The 11,605-nt window shown below is 48.8% G+C and overlaps 1 protein-coding gene and 1 long non-coding RNA gene across 5 annotated transcripts in view; one reads left to right on the top strand and one right to left on the bottom strand.

The window, feature by feature from the left end:
• The window catches only part of LOC114043387 (ras-like protein family member 10B), a 12,764-nt gene extending 7,435 nt beyond the window's left edge, over positions 1-5,329 (bottom strand). Inside the window, exons 1-2 of one of the 2 annotated variants that reach the window (XM_027862492.1) lie at positions 5,306-5,329; positions 2,370-2,732 (exon numbers count right to left, since the gene is read on the bottom strand). In XM_027862492.1, coding sequence (XP_027718293.1) covers positions 2,370-2,585 — 216 coding nt within the window. In that variant the 5' untranslated portion in view covers positions 2,586-2,732; positions 5,306-5,329. Of the gene's footprint in view, positions 1-2,369; positions 2,733-4,659; positions 4,975-5,305 lie in introns of those variants that run through there. The other variant, XM_027862491.1, reaches the window with a different exon arrangement.
• On the top strand, positions 5,330-11,525 carry LOC114043388. 3 transcript variants are annotated; one of them, XR_003569098.1, is made up of 4 exons: positions 5,330-5,429; positions 7,867-8,063; positions 8,319-8,391; positions 11,116-11,525. It is a non-coding gene; the product is annotated as an uncharacterized LOC114043388 (long non-coding RNA). The 3 variants fall into 3 exon arrangements; XR_003569099.1 differs by having other exon boundaries at positions 5,348-5,429; positions 8,140-8,391; XR_003569097.1 differs by having other exon boundaries at positions 5,348-5,429; positions 7,867-8,391.
• Positions 11,526-11,605: the final 80 nt, after the last annotated feature.

Here is an 11,605-nt window from a genome sequence, read left to right as displayed (position 1 = left end):
AGAGAGAGAGAGAGAGAGAGAGAGAGAGAGAGAGAGAGAGAGAGATTTGGGAAACCAGACCTGTAGATTTTTATTTTGGCTATGGAACTTTGACAGTGCATCTATGCCTCAGTTTCTTCTTAAAGGCTAATTCTCAACCAACCTCTAACCCTCTCCTGTTTTTGAAGAGAGGTAGCAAAAGATGTCTCCTCAAAGTCCAAAAATGAGGAAAGGTTCATGGTCCTGCTTGAGTAGCAAGACAATAAGAGGGCTCGAGAGCCTCAGAGTAAGATCAAGCTGGCCACTCTGACGATAGACAACAGTCTTCTTCAACCTCAAGAGGTGGACTAAAAGTTTTTGTTTACACACTCCTTATTTCAGCCGCTGACCACCACCATTCTTCAGGCTTTGCCCTGGTTGAAACTCTTTATCTACTCTGTCTTGTGTCCTTGGCACTGGCATCCTGGCTGATGGAAATGCAGAGATAATAGTGGTTATGAGACCAACCTGACTGCCATAAGCCCTGGTTACTGACTTGGGTGGATGGAATGAGTTCTGGGTACCTATCTCTTTGTTTCCCCATCCTAACCTCTGCAGTTTTAGTCAGAGAGGTTGCTGCTATGAGCCAGTCCTTCAGTCCTCTGCATGCTGGGTGACCCCACTGTGTCCTCATATTTTTCTCCAATGACTTCTAGAAACTGTCTGCAGAGCTGTAAGACTTCCCTAATGAACAAGCCTGCACCATAGCTCTGTCCCAATACTAATAATAGCTTACATATTATATAAAGGTCTACTTTCACATTCATTATCTCCCTTCCTGTGGGAGTTTGGTTGGGACAGGTATAACTTGTCCCAGAAGGGATGAGGGAAGTAGCAGAAAATGAGAGATCTGGACTCAAAACCCTGGAGGATGTTGTCACCAGAAGCCAGGGCTATGAAGTGAGGATTCCCTAACATCATTCTCAGTGGAGTCCAGGAGAGTGGGAAAGTGTCTGGGATAGGGCAAAAAGAAAAAGGACCAGGAAAGCAGTGTTATCAGGGTGGAAAGAGCACTGAATTTGAAATTAAATGACCTGGGTTTGAATCCAGGCTCCTCTACTGCTAACCATAGCCAGCTTGCTCTTACTCTGGAGCTCTTGACCCCTCTTACTGTCTTGCTGCTCAAGTGGAAGAATGAGGCTCTAAGCCTTTTCCTATTTTCCCGACTTTGAAGAAATGTCCATTGCTACCTCTCTTCAAAAACAGGAGAGGATTAGAAGTTGGTCAGGAATTAGCCTCTAAGAAGAAACTGAGATACCTTCAAAGTTCCATAGCCAAAATAAAATTCTAGAGTTCTGGTTTCCAAGGCTCACCTATTATTAACCTTCACTTATTACCATCAAATGAGGTAATAGGCAAATATGCAAATATGTAAAATACATATGTGCAAATATGTATTTCTATATATGTATACATATACAAGCAACTATACATATGTGTAAATTGCTTTGCAAACCTTAAGTCACTATAGAAATGATATTATTACAGAGGCAAGTCCCAGCTCAAATCTCACCTTCTAAAGGAAGTTTTTCCTGATCCCTCTTAATTCTAATACCTTTCCTCTGTTGATTATTTCCCATTTATCCTGTACATAGCTTGTTTGTAAATAGCTATGTGCATGTTTCTCTCTCATTAGACTGTGAGTTTTTTGAGAGCAGAAACTGTCTTTTATCTTTCTTTGCATCCCCAGCATTTAGCAGCATGCCTGGTGCATAGTATGCACTTGATAAATGTAGATTGACTTACTGATTACTTGGATTCAAGTCTCACTACTGACTTTTCAATCTTGGGCAAATCACAACCTCTAAGTGTTCCGGGCAACTCTGTAAGACATAAACTGCAGAGGTGAGGACCAGCATTGGGAGAGGGAGTTAGTTCCCTAGGTCAATGCAATTATAGGTCCAGTTCCTATCCCTGTTACTATTAGCTTAACTTGGTCAACTCACTCTAGGTTTCACTTTCCTCCCCTGTAAAATGAGGAGGTTGGACAAGGAAAGGCAATGTGGTGTAGTGATGAAAAATGCTAGTATTGGATGGAGTCTGAGGCCTGAGTTCAAATCCTGTTCCATTTACTACTTGTGCAATTTGGGGTAAGTCATTAATAATAGTTGCCCTTTACAGATCTTATTCATTGCACACAACAGCCCTCTCTATCTTTAAAAGGGGATTTAGACCAGACAAAAGTGGGTTTGCCCAACTCCTAACATGCAGTCTGGGGACTGGAACCCCAATTTTGGTGGACTCTAATGAAAGCAGTCAATGAAGTTAGGGTGGGGGTCGAGCACAATGGAAGGCGGAGTCTACATATCAGGCCCCCCCGCATAGACAAACTAGCCACTCTCGCTTCCTACCTGCAGCGTGTTGACAGGGAAGGCGCTGATGGGCGGGAAGTCTAGGATCTGGAGGTCGTGCACGTGACCGTTCATGACGACTGCGGGCAGGTAAAGGCGGCGGGCAGTGGTGGGCACGCAGACCTCGCTGAATTCGTTGTAAAGGAATTGGCGTACGATGGCGCTTTTGCCCACGCCTCGCGCCCCCAGCACAGCCACCCGATAGGTGGAGACCATGCCTTCGGCCCCGCTCCGCCTCCGCGTCCTCGCCGCTGCCTCCGGAGGACCTCCCGGGCTGCATATTCCAGGGGCTGGGGGCTCAGCCACCGTCAGCAATGACCATTGCTGTCCCTGCCGGCCTCTGCTCCACGGCTTCCGGCAGGCCTGCAGGGGCAAGATACCTGACTCAAATGCGTACTGGTTGTTATTCAGTCGTGTCCAACTCTTCGTGACTCCATTTGGGGTTTTCTTGGTGAAGATACTGGAGTGGTTTGCCATTTCCTTCTCCAGCTCATTTTACAGATGAGGAAACTGAGGCAAACAGGGTGAAGTGACTTGTCCAGGATCACATAGCTATTAAGTGTCTGAGGTTGGATTTGAACTCAGTGCTTCCTGACTCCAGGCCCTGGGCTCTATCCACTGTGCCACCTATCTGCCCCTATGTCCTGGTAAAATCCCCATCTTACCCATTCTGGGTTTAAAAAAAAAAACTCCCATTCCTTTCCTCTTCCTACTCTAAGCTTTACACAAGGAGAGAACCAGGGAGAACCTCAGATGAACTCCATCTAGGTCCTCCACATGTATTTTCCATGGCTACATCTGTTTCTATGCTTGGTGGTGCCTGGTTAGTGCAAGCACAGCAGCTCTTATAGATCCATATTGGATGTCCCCTTAGAGGATTCCTGAGAGTCAGTGCAAGCCTGCAGGGTATCCTGACTACTATGTGTGTTCTCAGTGGATGCCTATTCTCTTCACATACACATGGGTGCTTCAAACCTCATCCCACTCAAGTTGGAGGGGCCAACCAGCTGTTAAAATCTGCCCACATCATTCTCCTCCTCCAGAACAATTCCACATGTTTTCTCCAGACCCAGACACTCAAGGGCACTACAGCTTGGGCAGCGAGCAGCTTCTGTTAGGTTAATTACATAACAAACCATCCCCAGGACTGAAGGCAATCCTGTGAAAGGAGTGAATAACTGTGGCTGCAGAGGAGGCACTAAGGGCCCTGGCTGCTTTTGCCACACAGCACAGGACCTGAAGCTGGAGGGGAGACACTCAGACTGTCCCAGGACTGGCTATTCCTGGTTGGTTTCGAGATAGGCCCTGCCTGCTTTTGTGCCTTGATTACTATGTCCCCAATCCACACTGTCAGATCAGAAATGCAGGCATTCTCTTGGGGGCAGGGAAGGAAAGAGCCACTACAGCAGGGCAGAACTATGGGGCTGGGGGAAGAGGGGGAATGAAAAAGTCCCTAGGCCTTCTCCCAGGAAGCCCAGGTCTGATCTAGCCACAGTGCTTTGCCTCTTACTGCCATCACTATGCTGGACCCTGCTGGAGAGTGGGGAAGGCAATGCCCACCATCCTGCAATACCATGCCTTTCTACCCTCAAATAGTTCAATCCCAGCCCCCAGAAAGAGGAATGGGGGAGAAGACTGCAGTCTGAAAAAACAGGACTGAGACCTCAGCAAGCTCTCCCAAGGCCTGTGAAATGCAATCAGCCCTGGGAGAAAGAAAGAAATTGACCGAGTGGCTAGGATCTCTTTCCCTGAAGACCCGTAGCTTGAGCACCTAAGGAAGGTGAGGGCTAGACAGGGTGTGCCCCAGTCCGGCTATGCACGTTTGGGTGTAGGTAAACCTTGGCAGAGGCATTCACGTGCCCTGGTCCTGGCCTCAAGACCAGGGGCCCAGGCATGAGGGAGCCAGGTTCTAGTTCATATAGGCAGTAGCTCAGGAGATGGAGAAGTCCCTAGTTGCATCCTCTACCTCCCTATAGCGACATTCCCCATCACCTTTCCCAGGGCGATCAGCTTCCCCAATTCTGCTTCTCTACATCCCACAGACTCTCACCCCCCACCCCATCTCTCTTCCCCTCCACCCCAAACAACAACCCTCTCACGTGGCCCCAGCGCAGAGTTTCCCCAGCTCATCGCACCCCCCCCCCTCCGCCCCAGCGTCCTTGGCCCTCCCCCCCCAGTATGCCCACCCCCCCCCCCCACAACTGCTGGCTCACACCTGGTGCGCTCCCTCCCACAGCGGCATCCTCTCCCCCGCCCTCACCCCCACCCTCCGGCCAACTCGGCCGCTTACCCGGGGCCGTCTTAGATGCCCCCAGCCCCGTTGGGCCCGGGGCCGGGGTTCCCCGTGTATCCGGTGCTGTCCCCTCCCCGGCTCCCCCGCCTGGGGGGCGGGGGGGGTGGGACGCCCCCTACCTGCTGAAATAGGTCGGGGGAAAGGGTGGGGGAAAGGAGATGAGGAAGAAGGTTTGGAGATTGGAGGGGTTGTTTTCGGGGTTTCTTTGGTTTTTTTGTTTTTTTAAATCTCCTGCCCCTTCTCTCCCTCCGGAGCCCGCGTTGCTCGCAGTGGAGGGAGGGAGGAGAGCGGGGGCCCGGCAGGAAGGTTGGGGGGGGGGACCCTGATCTGGGATTCCGCTGGGTCCCTGAGCCTGACACATTCACTCATTCAACCTTTTTTTTTTTTCTTCGCCCTTTCTTTGGAAAAAAAATCTCTTTCCCAAGGCCCCCTCCCCATTCCTACCCATTCCCTCCTTCCAGAGGGTATTTTTAAGTATAACTGTAGGACCCCCCTGCCTCCACACACAGACTTGTAAGGACGGGGGCGGGGGGACAGTTCCAATAGGTTCTGGGATCAGGTCAGCCCAAGTCTGGGGGAGGTATAGGACAGGGCAAGGGAGGAGAGTAGGACTAAGGATGAGTCGGCTATTTTTAAGTCTTACTTCTGGCTTTCCTCTGTCCAAGCGGCCAGCAAGTATCGATCGACTGTACTCAAGACTGTCCTGGCCCCCGGTGTAAGTTTTCTACCATGGTCAGCACCCCGCTGGAGTATTGGGGTGAAGCAAGGTAACTTTGTTACATTTCTGATGAGGGGGAGACTAAGGAGGAAGACCCGCCTTCGAACAGCTGTGAGCGGATTTCTCGGCGGTCGTGCCTCTCCTTCCCCCCCCCCCCACCCCGCCCAGTCTACAGCTCAACGTCCTTTAATAAGCCAGAGTGTGTCAGGCACTGGCTGAATTTGGGGACTCCAGACAACAAAGCACCCGGTCCATCACGCTGACCTGCCCCGCCTTTCCCCGTTTTTACTCATTTTCTGAAAAAGGGTAGAGGAAGGAGAGGGAAACCAGGAGGCCAAAAGTCCATTTCTACATTTTTCTTTTTGGCTCTGAGTCCTGATTAGAGAAGCTCAGGATCTCGGGGGTTCACGTTCATATCTTTCCAGGGAAAACCAAGCTTTCCTGTCTCCCTTTCCCCCACCTTAGAAATGTGCAACATTCAGAACAGAGTGTCTTCCTCTTCCCTCCGGCTGGGCTCTTTTTGGCAACAAACTCAACCCAGAGAGAAAGGAGAGGAAGGCCGGATGGCAACCAGGGGCAAGGCACAGAGCTGAGATAGCATGCATCGGTCAATTACTAGGCTAGGTTGGGGATAAGTGGACTTATGTTATAATATGTATTGGGAAAACTTTGGATTGGATTGAACAAAGCCCCGCCTACAGCATCCTCCAGGGCCTTAACCTGTCTCCAATTCCACTCTGACAAGTCTACAGTCCTACTTCAGCCTGAACAGAGGTTGGCTGAAAATTAGAAAGTCACCTCTTTGAATACACACAAACACGCACCTGGGTCTGCCAATATGCCTTAGGCTGGGTTGGTGCGGACTATAAATGCCTGCTGCAAGGGGGCTGGAAAGGCACAGAACCTGTGAACCCATCTGCATTGTTAATAGCCCAGCTTTTTCCAGTGGGAGATAAAAGAGAAATGGTCTGGAAAGACAAGGGCCAAAGTCCTTGGCTCCTGCTTGTTTCTTAAACAGTATTAAAACATCCTGGATCCACATTTTGATTTGGAGGTTGCTTGATCAGTTACCTCAGGAGGGAAGAGGAAGGGTCAGAGATATCTGAACTCAGGGGTGTAGGAGTTTCCAGCCCACCCAGGGGCATCTAGGTGGTACAGTGGTTGGAGCTGTGGGCTTAGGATCAGGATGACCTGAGTTCAAATTTGAACTGATACTTATTAGCTGTATCACCCTGGGCAAGTCATTTAGTTTTTTTGCCTCGGTTTCCTCAACTGTAAAATAGGGATAATAGTAGCACCTACTTCCCAGGGTTACTGTGAGGATCAGATATGTTTAAAAAAAAAAAGTGCTTAGCATTGTGCCTGGCACATAGTAGGTGCTACATAAATGCTTATTACCTTCCCTTTCTCACCCAAATCGAGATGAAAAGTCTCAGACAGCACTATGGCCTTGAAAAGTTGCCCTAGACTAGGGATTCTTGTTTTTGTTTTTTTGGGTTTTGTTTTTTGTTGGTTTTTTTTTGGGCTAGACAATGGGGTTAAGTGATTTGCCCAGGGTCACACAGCCAGTAAGCATTACGAGTCTGAGGCCGGATTTGAACTCAGGTCCTCCTGAATCCAGGGCCAGTGCTCTATCTACTTTGCCACCTTGCTGCCCTAGACTAGGGATTCTTAAAGGATCTTTTGTCATGAACCCTTTTATTAATTTGGTAAAACCTATGGCCCCTTTCTCAGAATACGCTTTTAAAAATTCCAAATTGACAGAAATGTTAAAAAAAAAAAGTTTAGTGATTGGCTGGTGAAAATAAAGATGAAATTTTTTTTCCCATCCAAATTCTCAGACCCCTGAAATCTATGCATGGACCCCATGCAGGTTGGTGGACCCTAGGGTAAGGACCACTATTCTAACGTCTAGAAGGTTCCCAGGATTTAGACCTGAAAGCACTCTTGGAGATCATGCAGTACACTTTTACCCCCCATTTTACAGAAACAGAATCAAGGCCATCCAGGTAGTCAGTAGCAGAGCCAAAATGTTAATCTTGGCCTTCCGACTTCAACTTTCTTCCACCACACCATTGTTCTTTGTCAATAAAACCCCTGGAACCCCTATTTGCAGCCTAGAATCTCTTCCCTTTGTTGGCAGCCTTAGGGATGGCAGGTCGTAAGCTAAATGAGAAAACGAGATGAAGAGTTTGAAGCCAACTGGGAAACTTCTCAAGAAACATCCTTGCAGCTAATATCACTGCCTGGGGGTTGGCTGGGATTCTAGGATTAGCCTTTAGGAGCTAGAAATGGGTAACAACGGGGGAGGTGCTATCTTTTTCGAGTACCACACCAGGTATTAAAATAAACAGGCTCTTGCCTGCTGGAGCTGGGGGTGGTGGGGAAAAGAAATCCGGGCCCCTCAGTGAGCCAGAAAAGGCAATCATGGATGAGCTGGGGTGGAACTCCTCAGCTGCTTCCTGCCTGTTTATCTTTGATCCCAGGACTTTCCCCGATTACCATTCTGGGAAAGGAGGGGTGACAAACAACTGCTACCTTGAAGAGCGGGTGCCTGCCTAGCCCCAGACTTGCTTCCTGAGACAAGCAACTTTTAATTTTCCACGTATGGCCGAGGGGATTGGGGCAGACCGATTTCTATCAGTTTTCCCACGTAGTGGAAGAGGAGAAAGAGAGCCAACAGGTGAGAATCTTTACCCAAATGTCTCAAGAACTACTCATTTTTCAACGACACCAGACTGATACCTTCTCTCATGCAGTCCGAGTCGGAGGTCACAGGGATGAATTCCCCCAGTTTGGCCTCATCTTTAAACCACTGGTCCAGAGAACTCTACTAAGAACCAGACAGACCTTCTCATTCTCTTTGCCATCTCCACCAATACAACCAGGAAAACTGTACCATGTCCAGGGACTGAACTCATGGATTCTTTTCTTCCAGTGTCATCGTCCTCCTGCACGGTCGCCTTCATTTACATCAGGAGCTCTTCCCCTTTTTTTGTGTCATGAATGAGGTGAGCAGTCTGGTGAAACCTATAGACCCCTTCTCAGAATGTTTTTAAATGCATAAATATAGATGATTACAAAGGAAACCAATTACATTAAAGATAGTTATCAAAATACTGTTTTTTAAAAACAGACTTTAGTTAAAGAATCCCTGATTTACAGGGAGTCTGAATGGATATTTCCCCAGAGAATAGGGAATACAGACACAATGGGAACAGAGGTTAGATTAGCTAATTCAAAGGTTACTCTCTCTGAAATTCTACCCCAAATCCCCCAATACCACGAAGCTCATCAGATGCTAGGCTTGCAAACTGGCATTCCCATGTATTCTGAAATAAGGTAGGGGTTAAGGGCTGATTTGTGTGGTACATTAGTATGACCTACTTCAAAACCTGAGAAATCAGTGGGATGCCCAGGAAGGCAGGAAGCTGGAGCTCTGTCTCAGGGCAGAGCAACAGAAGGCCCCTCAAGTGTCGGGGGTTCCAGCCCCTGTGGCTCTCTCCACCCCTCTGCTTCCCTGGCTGCCTGCCGTGGAGCAGGAAGAAGCGGCTGCCTTTGTTTGGCAGATGCCCTTGGAGCAATCTGGGTGTGTTGGGGCTGGGGGGGCGAGGTTTGAGACTGGCAGGGAATAAGGACAGAGGAAGCGGATCAGGTACTCAGGGACTCATCCCTTAACTGCTCACTGCTTTGTGGGTGTATGCAGCAGGACTGGGGGAGGGGGGTCACAAGGGCTGTCAGGAGATGTTTTCACAAACCTGTGAATCCTCATCACTACAATTTCAGATATCATGTGTGAGCAACAGTTGAAGCCCAGGGACAGGGCCTAACAGGACACAGAATAAGGAGTTTTAAGAGGGCGATGTCAATGACCTTTCCAGGGCTGGGCTCAGATAGTTTCTCTACTTAGTTGTGTTTTCTGCAAGTGCTTCAGCTCAGGGAACAAAGCACATACCATACTTTTTATTTTGTGTAAATGAGTTTATTGACAAGGACAACAGGCCAAGAAGCCCTCCCCCCTCCCCCCCAAGATTCCAACAGGGAGTAACAGAATGACAAGCATTCACAGGGTGGTATATTCATCCCCATTCCCAACCCCCACCCTGCCTGTTTCCACAGCTTCATATTTTACAGAACAGACACATATAAAGTCCAGGCCCAGGAGGGGAGACACTTGGAAGAAACCTCTGGACAGCAAAATAATTCTGGATATTTGTTTTCCTTTATCCCCTGCATTCATGCCCAGAGACAGACAGACAGACAGACAGACAGACACACACACACACACACACACACACACCCCCCACAATCCGTTAAGTTAGGCATGGTCTAAAAGCACTAAAGGGAAAGAGTGTAGAGCTGGTTAACATCTGTTTCCCTCTGAAAGAGAGTTGGAGAGATTGTGCTCCATGTGTAAGGATGACTTAAAGAGTGCACAGTGACCAACTTTTCCAAAAGACCAAGATGTCCCAGACTGGCTCACTCCATTTGGCCAAGTGAGAACAATTTCTACCCCATGATTTACAGTGACTGTAAGCGCCTCTGGCCTTCCCATTTTAGGGCAGAGGCACACATCCTCACATGAAGGCAACTGTCTGACCCTTGCCCCTAATCATCTCCTCACTTTCCGGGGGCTAGCATTTCTCAGCAGAGATGCTGAATCATTGAGGGAGAATCTCTCCACTCTGGCTTTCCATGCTACACCAATAATGCCAATTTAGCAGACCTCATGGTCCTTCTTGTCCTCCTCTTTTTGACATACATGCAGACAATTGGGCTAACCCCCCCCCCCCACCTTTGTACATCTTTCAGAAACACTAGCAGTCACCAGTTGGTGTCAGGTGCCAGGAGGTATCCTCTCCATGACTCCTTGTTTGGGTTCTCAAAAGGCCTTAAAGCTGGTGCCACTCCACTTAAAGCTGGTGACCTACAAGTGGTCTAAGCCAGGCACACTTCACACAGTACAGAATCATGGCTGTTGGAATGCCTGTGGCACATACCAGGATGATGGCGGTCCTCCTACTTCCTGTCTGGTCACTAAAGCCAAGCTTGTTTTATCATGCACAACCAACAATATGGGCCATCTGGTGGGTCTCTTGCCCCATTTTCTGGAAACAAAACAAACGTCCTCTAGAGTACTCTTCTCTATGGACTCAGTCCATTGCTTGGGGTTGGTGGGAATCCCCAGAATTTGAGAACTGATAGGTTGAGACAGAGTGCTGGGGCCAGTGGTCTTGTCTTAAAGTACCTGAGGTCTGCTCAGGAGGATCAAAGAAAGAGCAACCCTTTTCTCAGCCTCCAACAGGGCCCTGGAGCTCAGGAAATAGCAGATAAGGTTGGAGGTGGCTAGTGGCACCCACAGATTCAGGCTGACATTGTAGGGATTAACTGCAAAAGGGCCATGCCAGGATGAGTCCCCAGAGAAGAAAATAAGAAAACAAAGTTGGTGTTTCAGATGCTGTAATATTTTTCAAAAAATCATGTCCAATCACAAAGGAGGGACTTGGGGAGCTCCTAGGATACTATGTGGTGATAAAAACTGGCAACCCCTTCCAAGCTAATCCTAACTGTTCACAGCAATTAGGTGCTGAAGGTAAGCAGGGCAAGGGATTTGTGGCAGTTCCAACCTGCATCATCACTGAGCTGAGCTTGCTGGGCCCAGGGCCTGTGGGAGTGGGGGCTGCTTCCTCAGTAGTATCTGTATTTTACAGCATGCTCCTTCATATGACTGGCAGGCATCAGGAAAGCTGCTGGACTGAAGGGGGTGCTAAGATCAGAAGAGAGAACACAGACAGGCACAAAGCACGAGACATAGAAGGCAGGGGAAGAGGTGAATGGCGTGCAAGAAGGGGGCCAGAAGGTCCAAATTTCAGCCCAAGCTATACCACGAAGTAGCCTGGAACCACAGGGAAGTCCCTTTCCTGTCTGGGCCTCAGCTTCTGCAGCTGCAAGATCACACCCCACCTGAATGGAGGACTTCAAGGAGTGGGACCTGGTCGGGGGCAGAGCAGAGAGCCTCTCCTTACTATCACTCAATGACCCCCAGGGCTGAGAGCTGCACCTCTGTCTCTCTCTGTTGCAAAGAGGAATCAGGGACCCCCTCCACATCTCCAGTATCCTGGAATCAACAAGTAAGGGAGACTGGCTTGTCCAAAAGCAGAGCAATTTGGGGAAAACAAAAATCAGGGAAAGCATACTGCCTAAAGGAGAAAGGGAAAGACAAGA

This window comes from Vombatus ursinus, unplaced genomic scaffold (assembly GCF_900497805.2).
Source record: "Vombatus ursinus unplaced genomic scaffold, bare-nosed wombat genome assembly UNPS02014768.1, whole genome shotgun sequence".
Taxonomy (NCBI): domain Eukaryota; kingdom Metazoa; phylum Chordata; class Mammalia; order Diprotodontia; family Vombatidae; genus Vombatus; species Vombatus ursinus.
The sequence above is the reverse complement of the archived record's forward strand: the minus strand, read 5'-3'. Positions and strand labels throughout refer to the sequence as shown.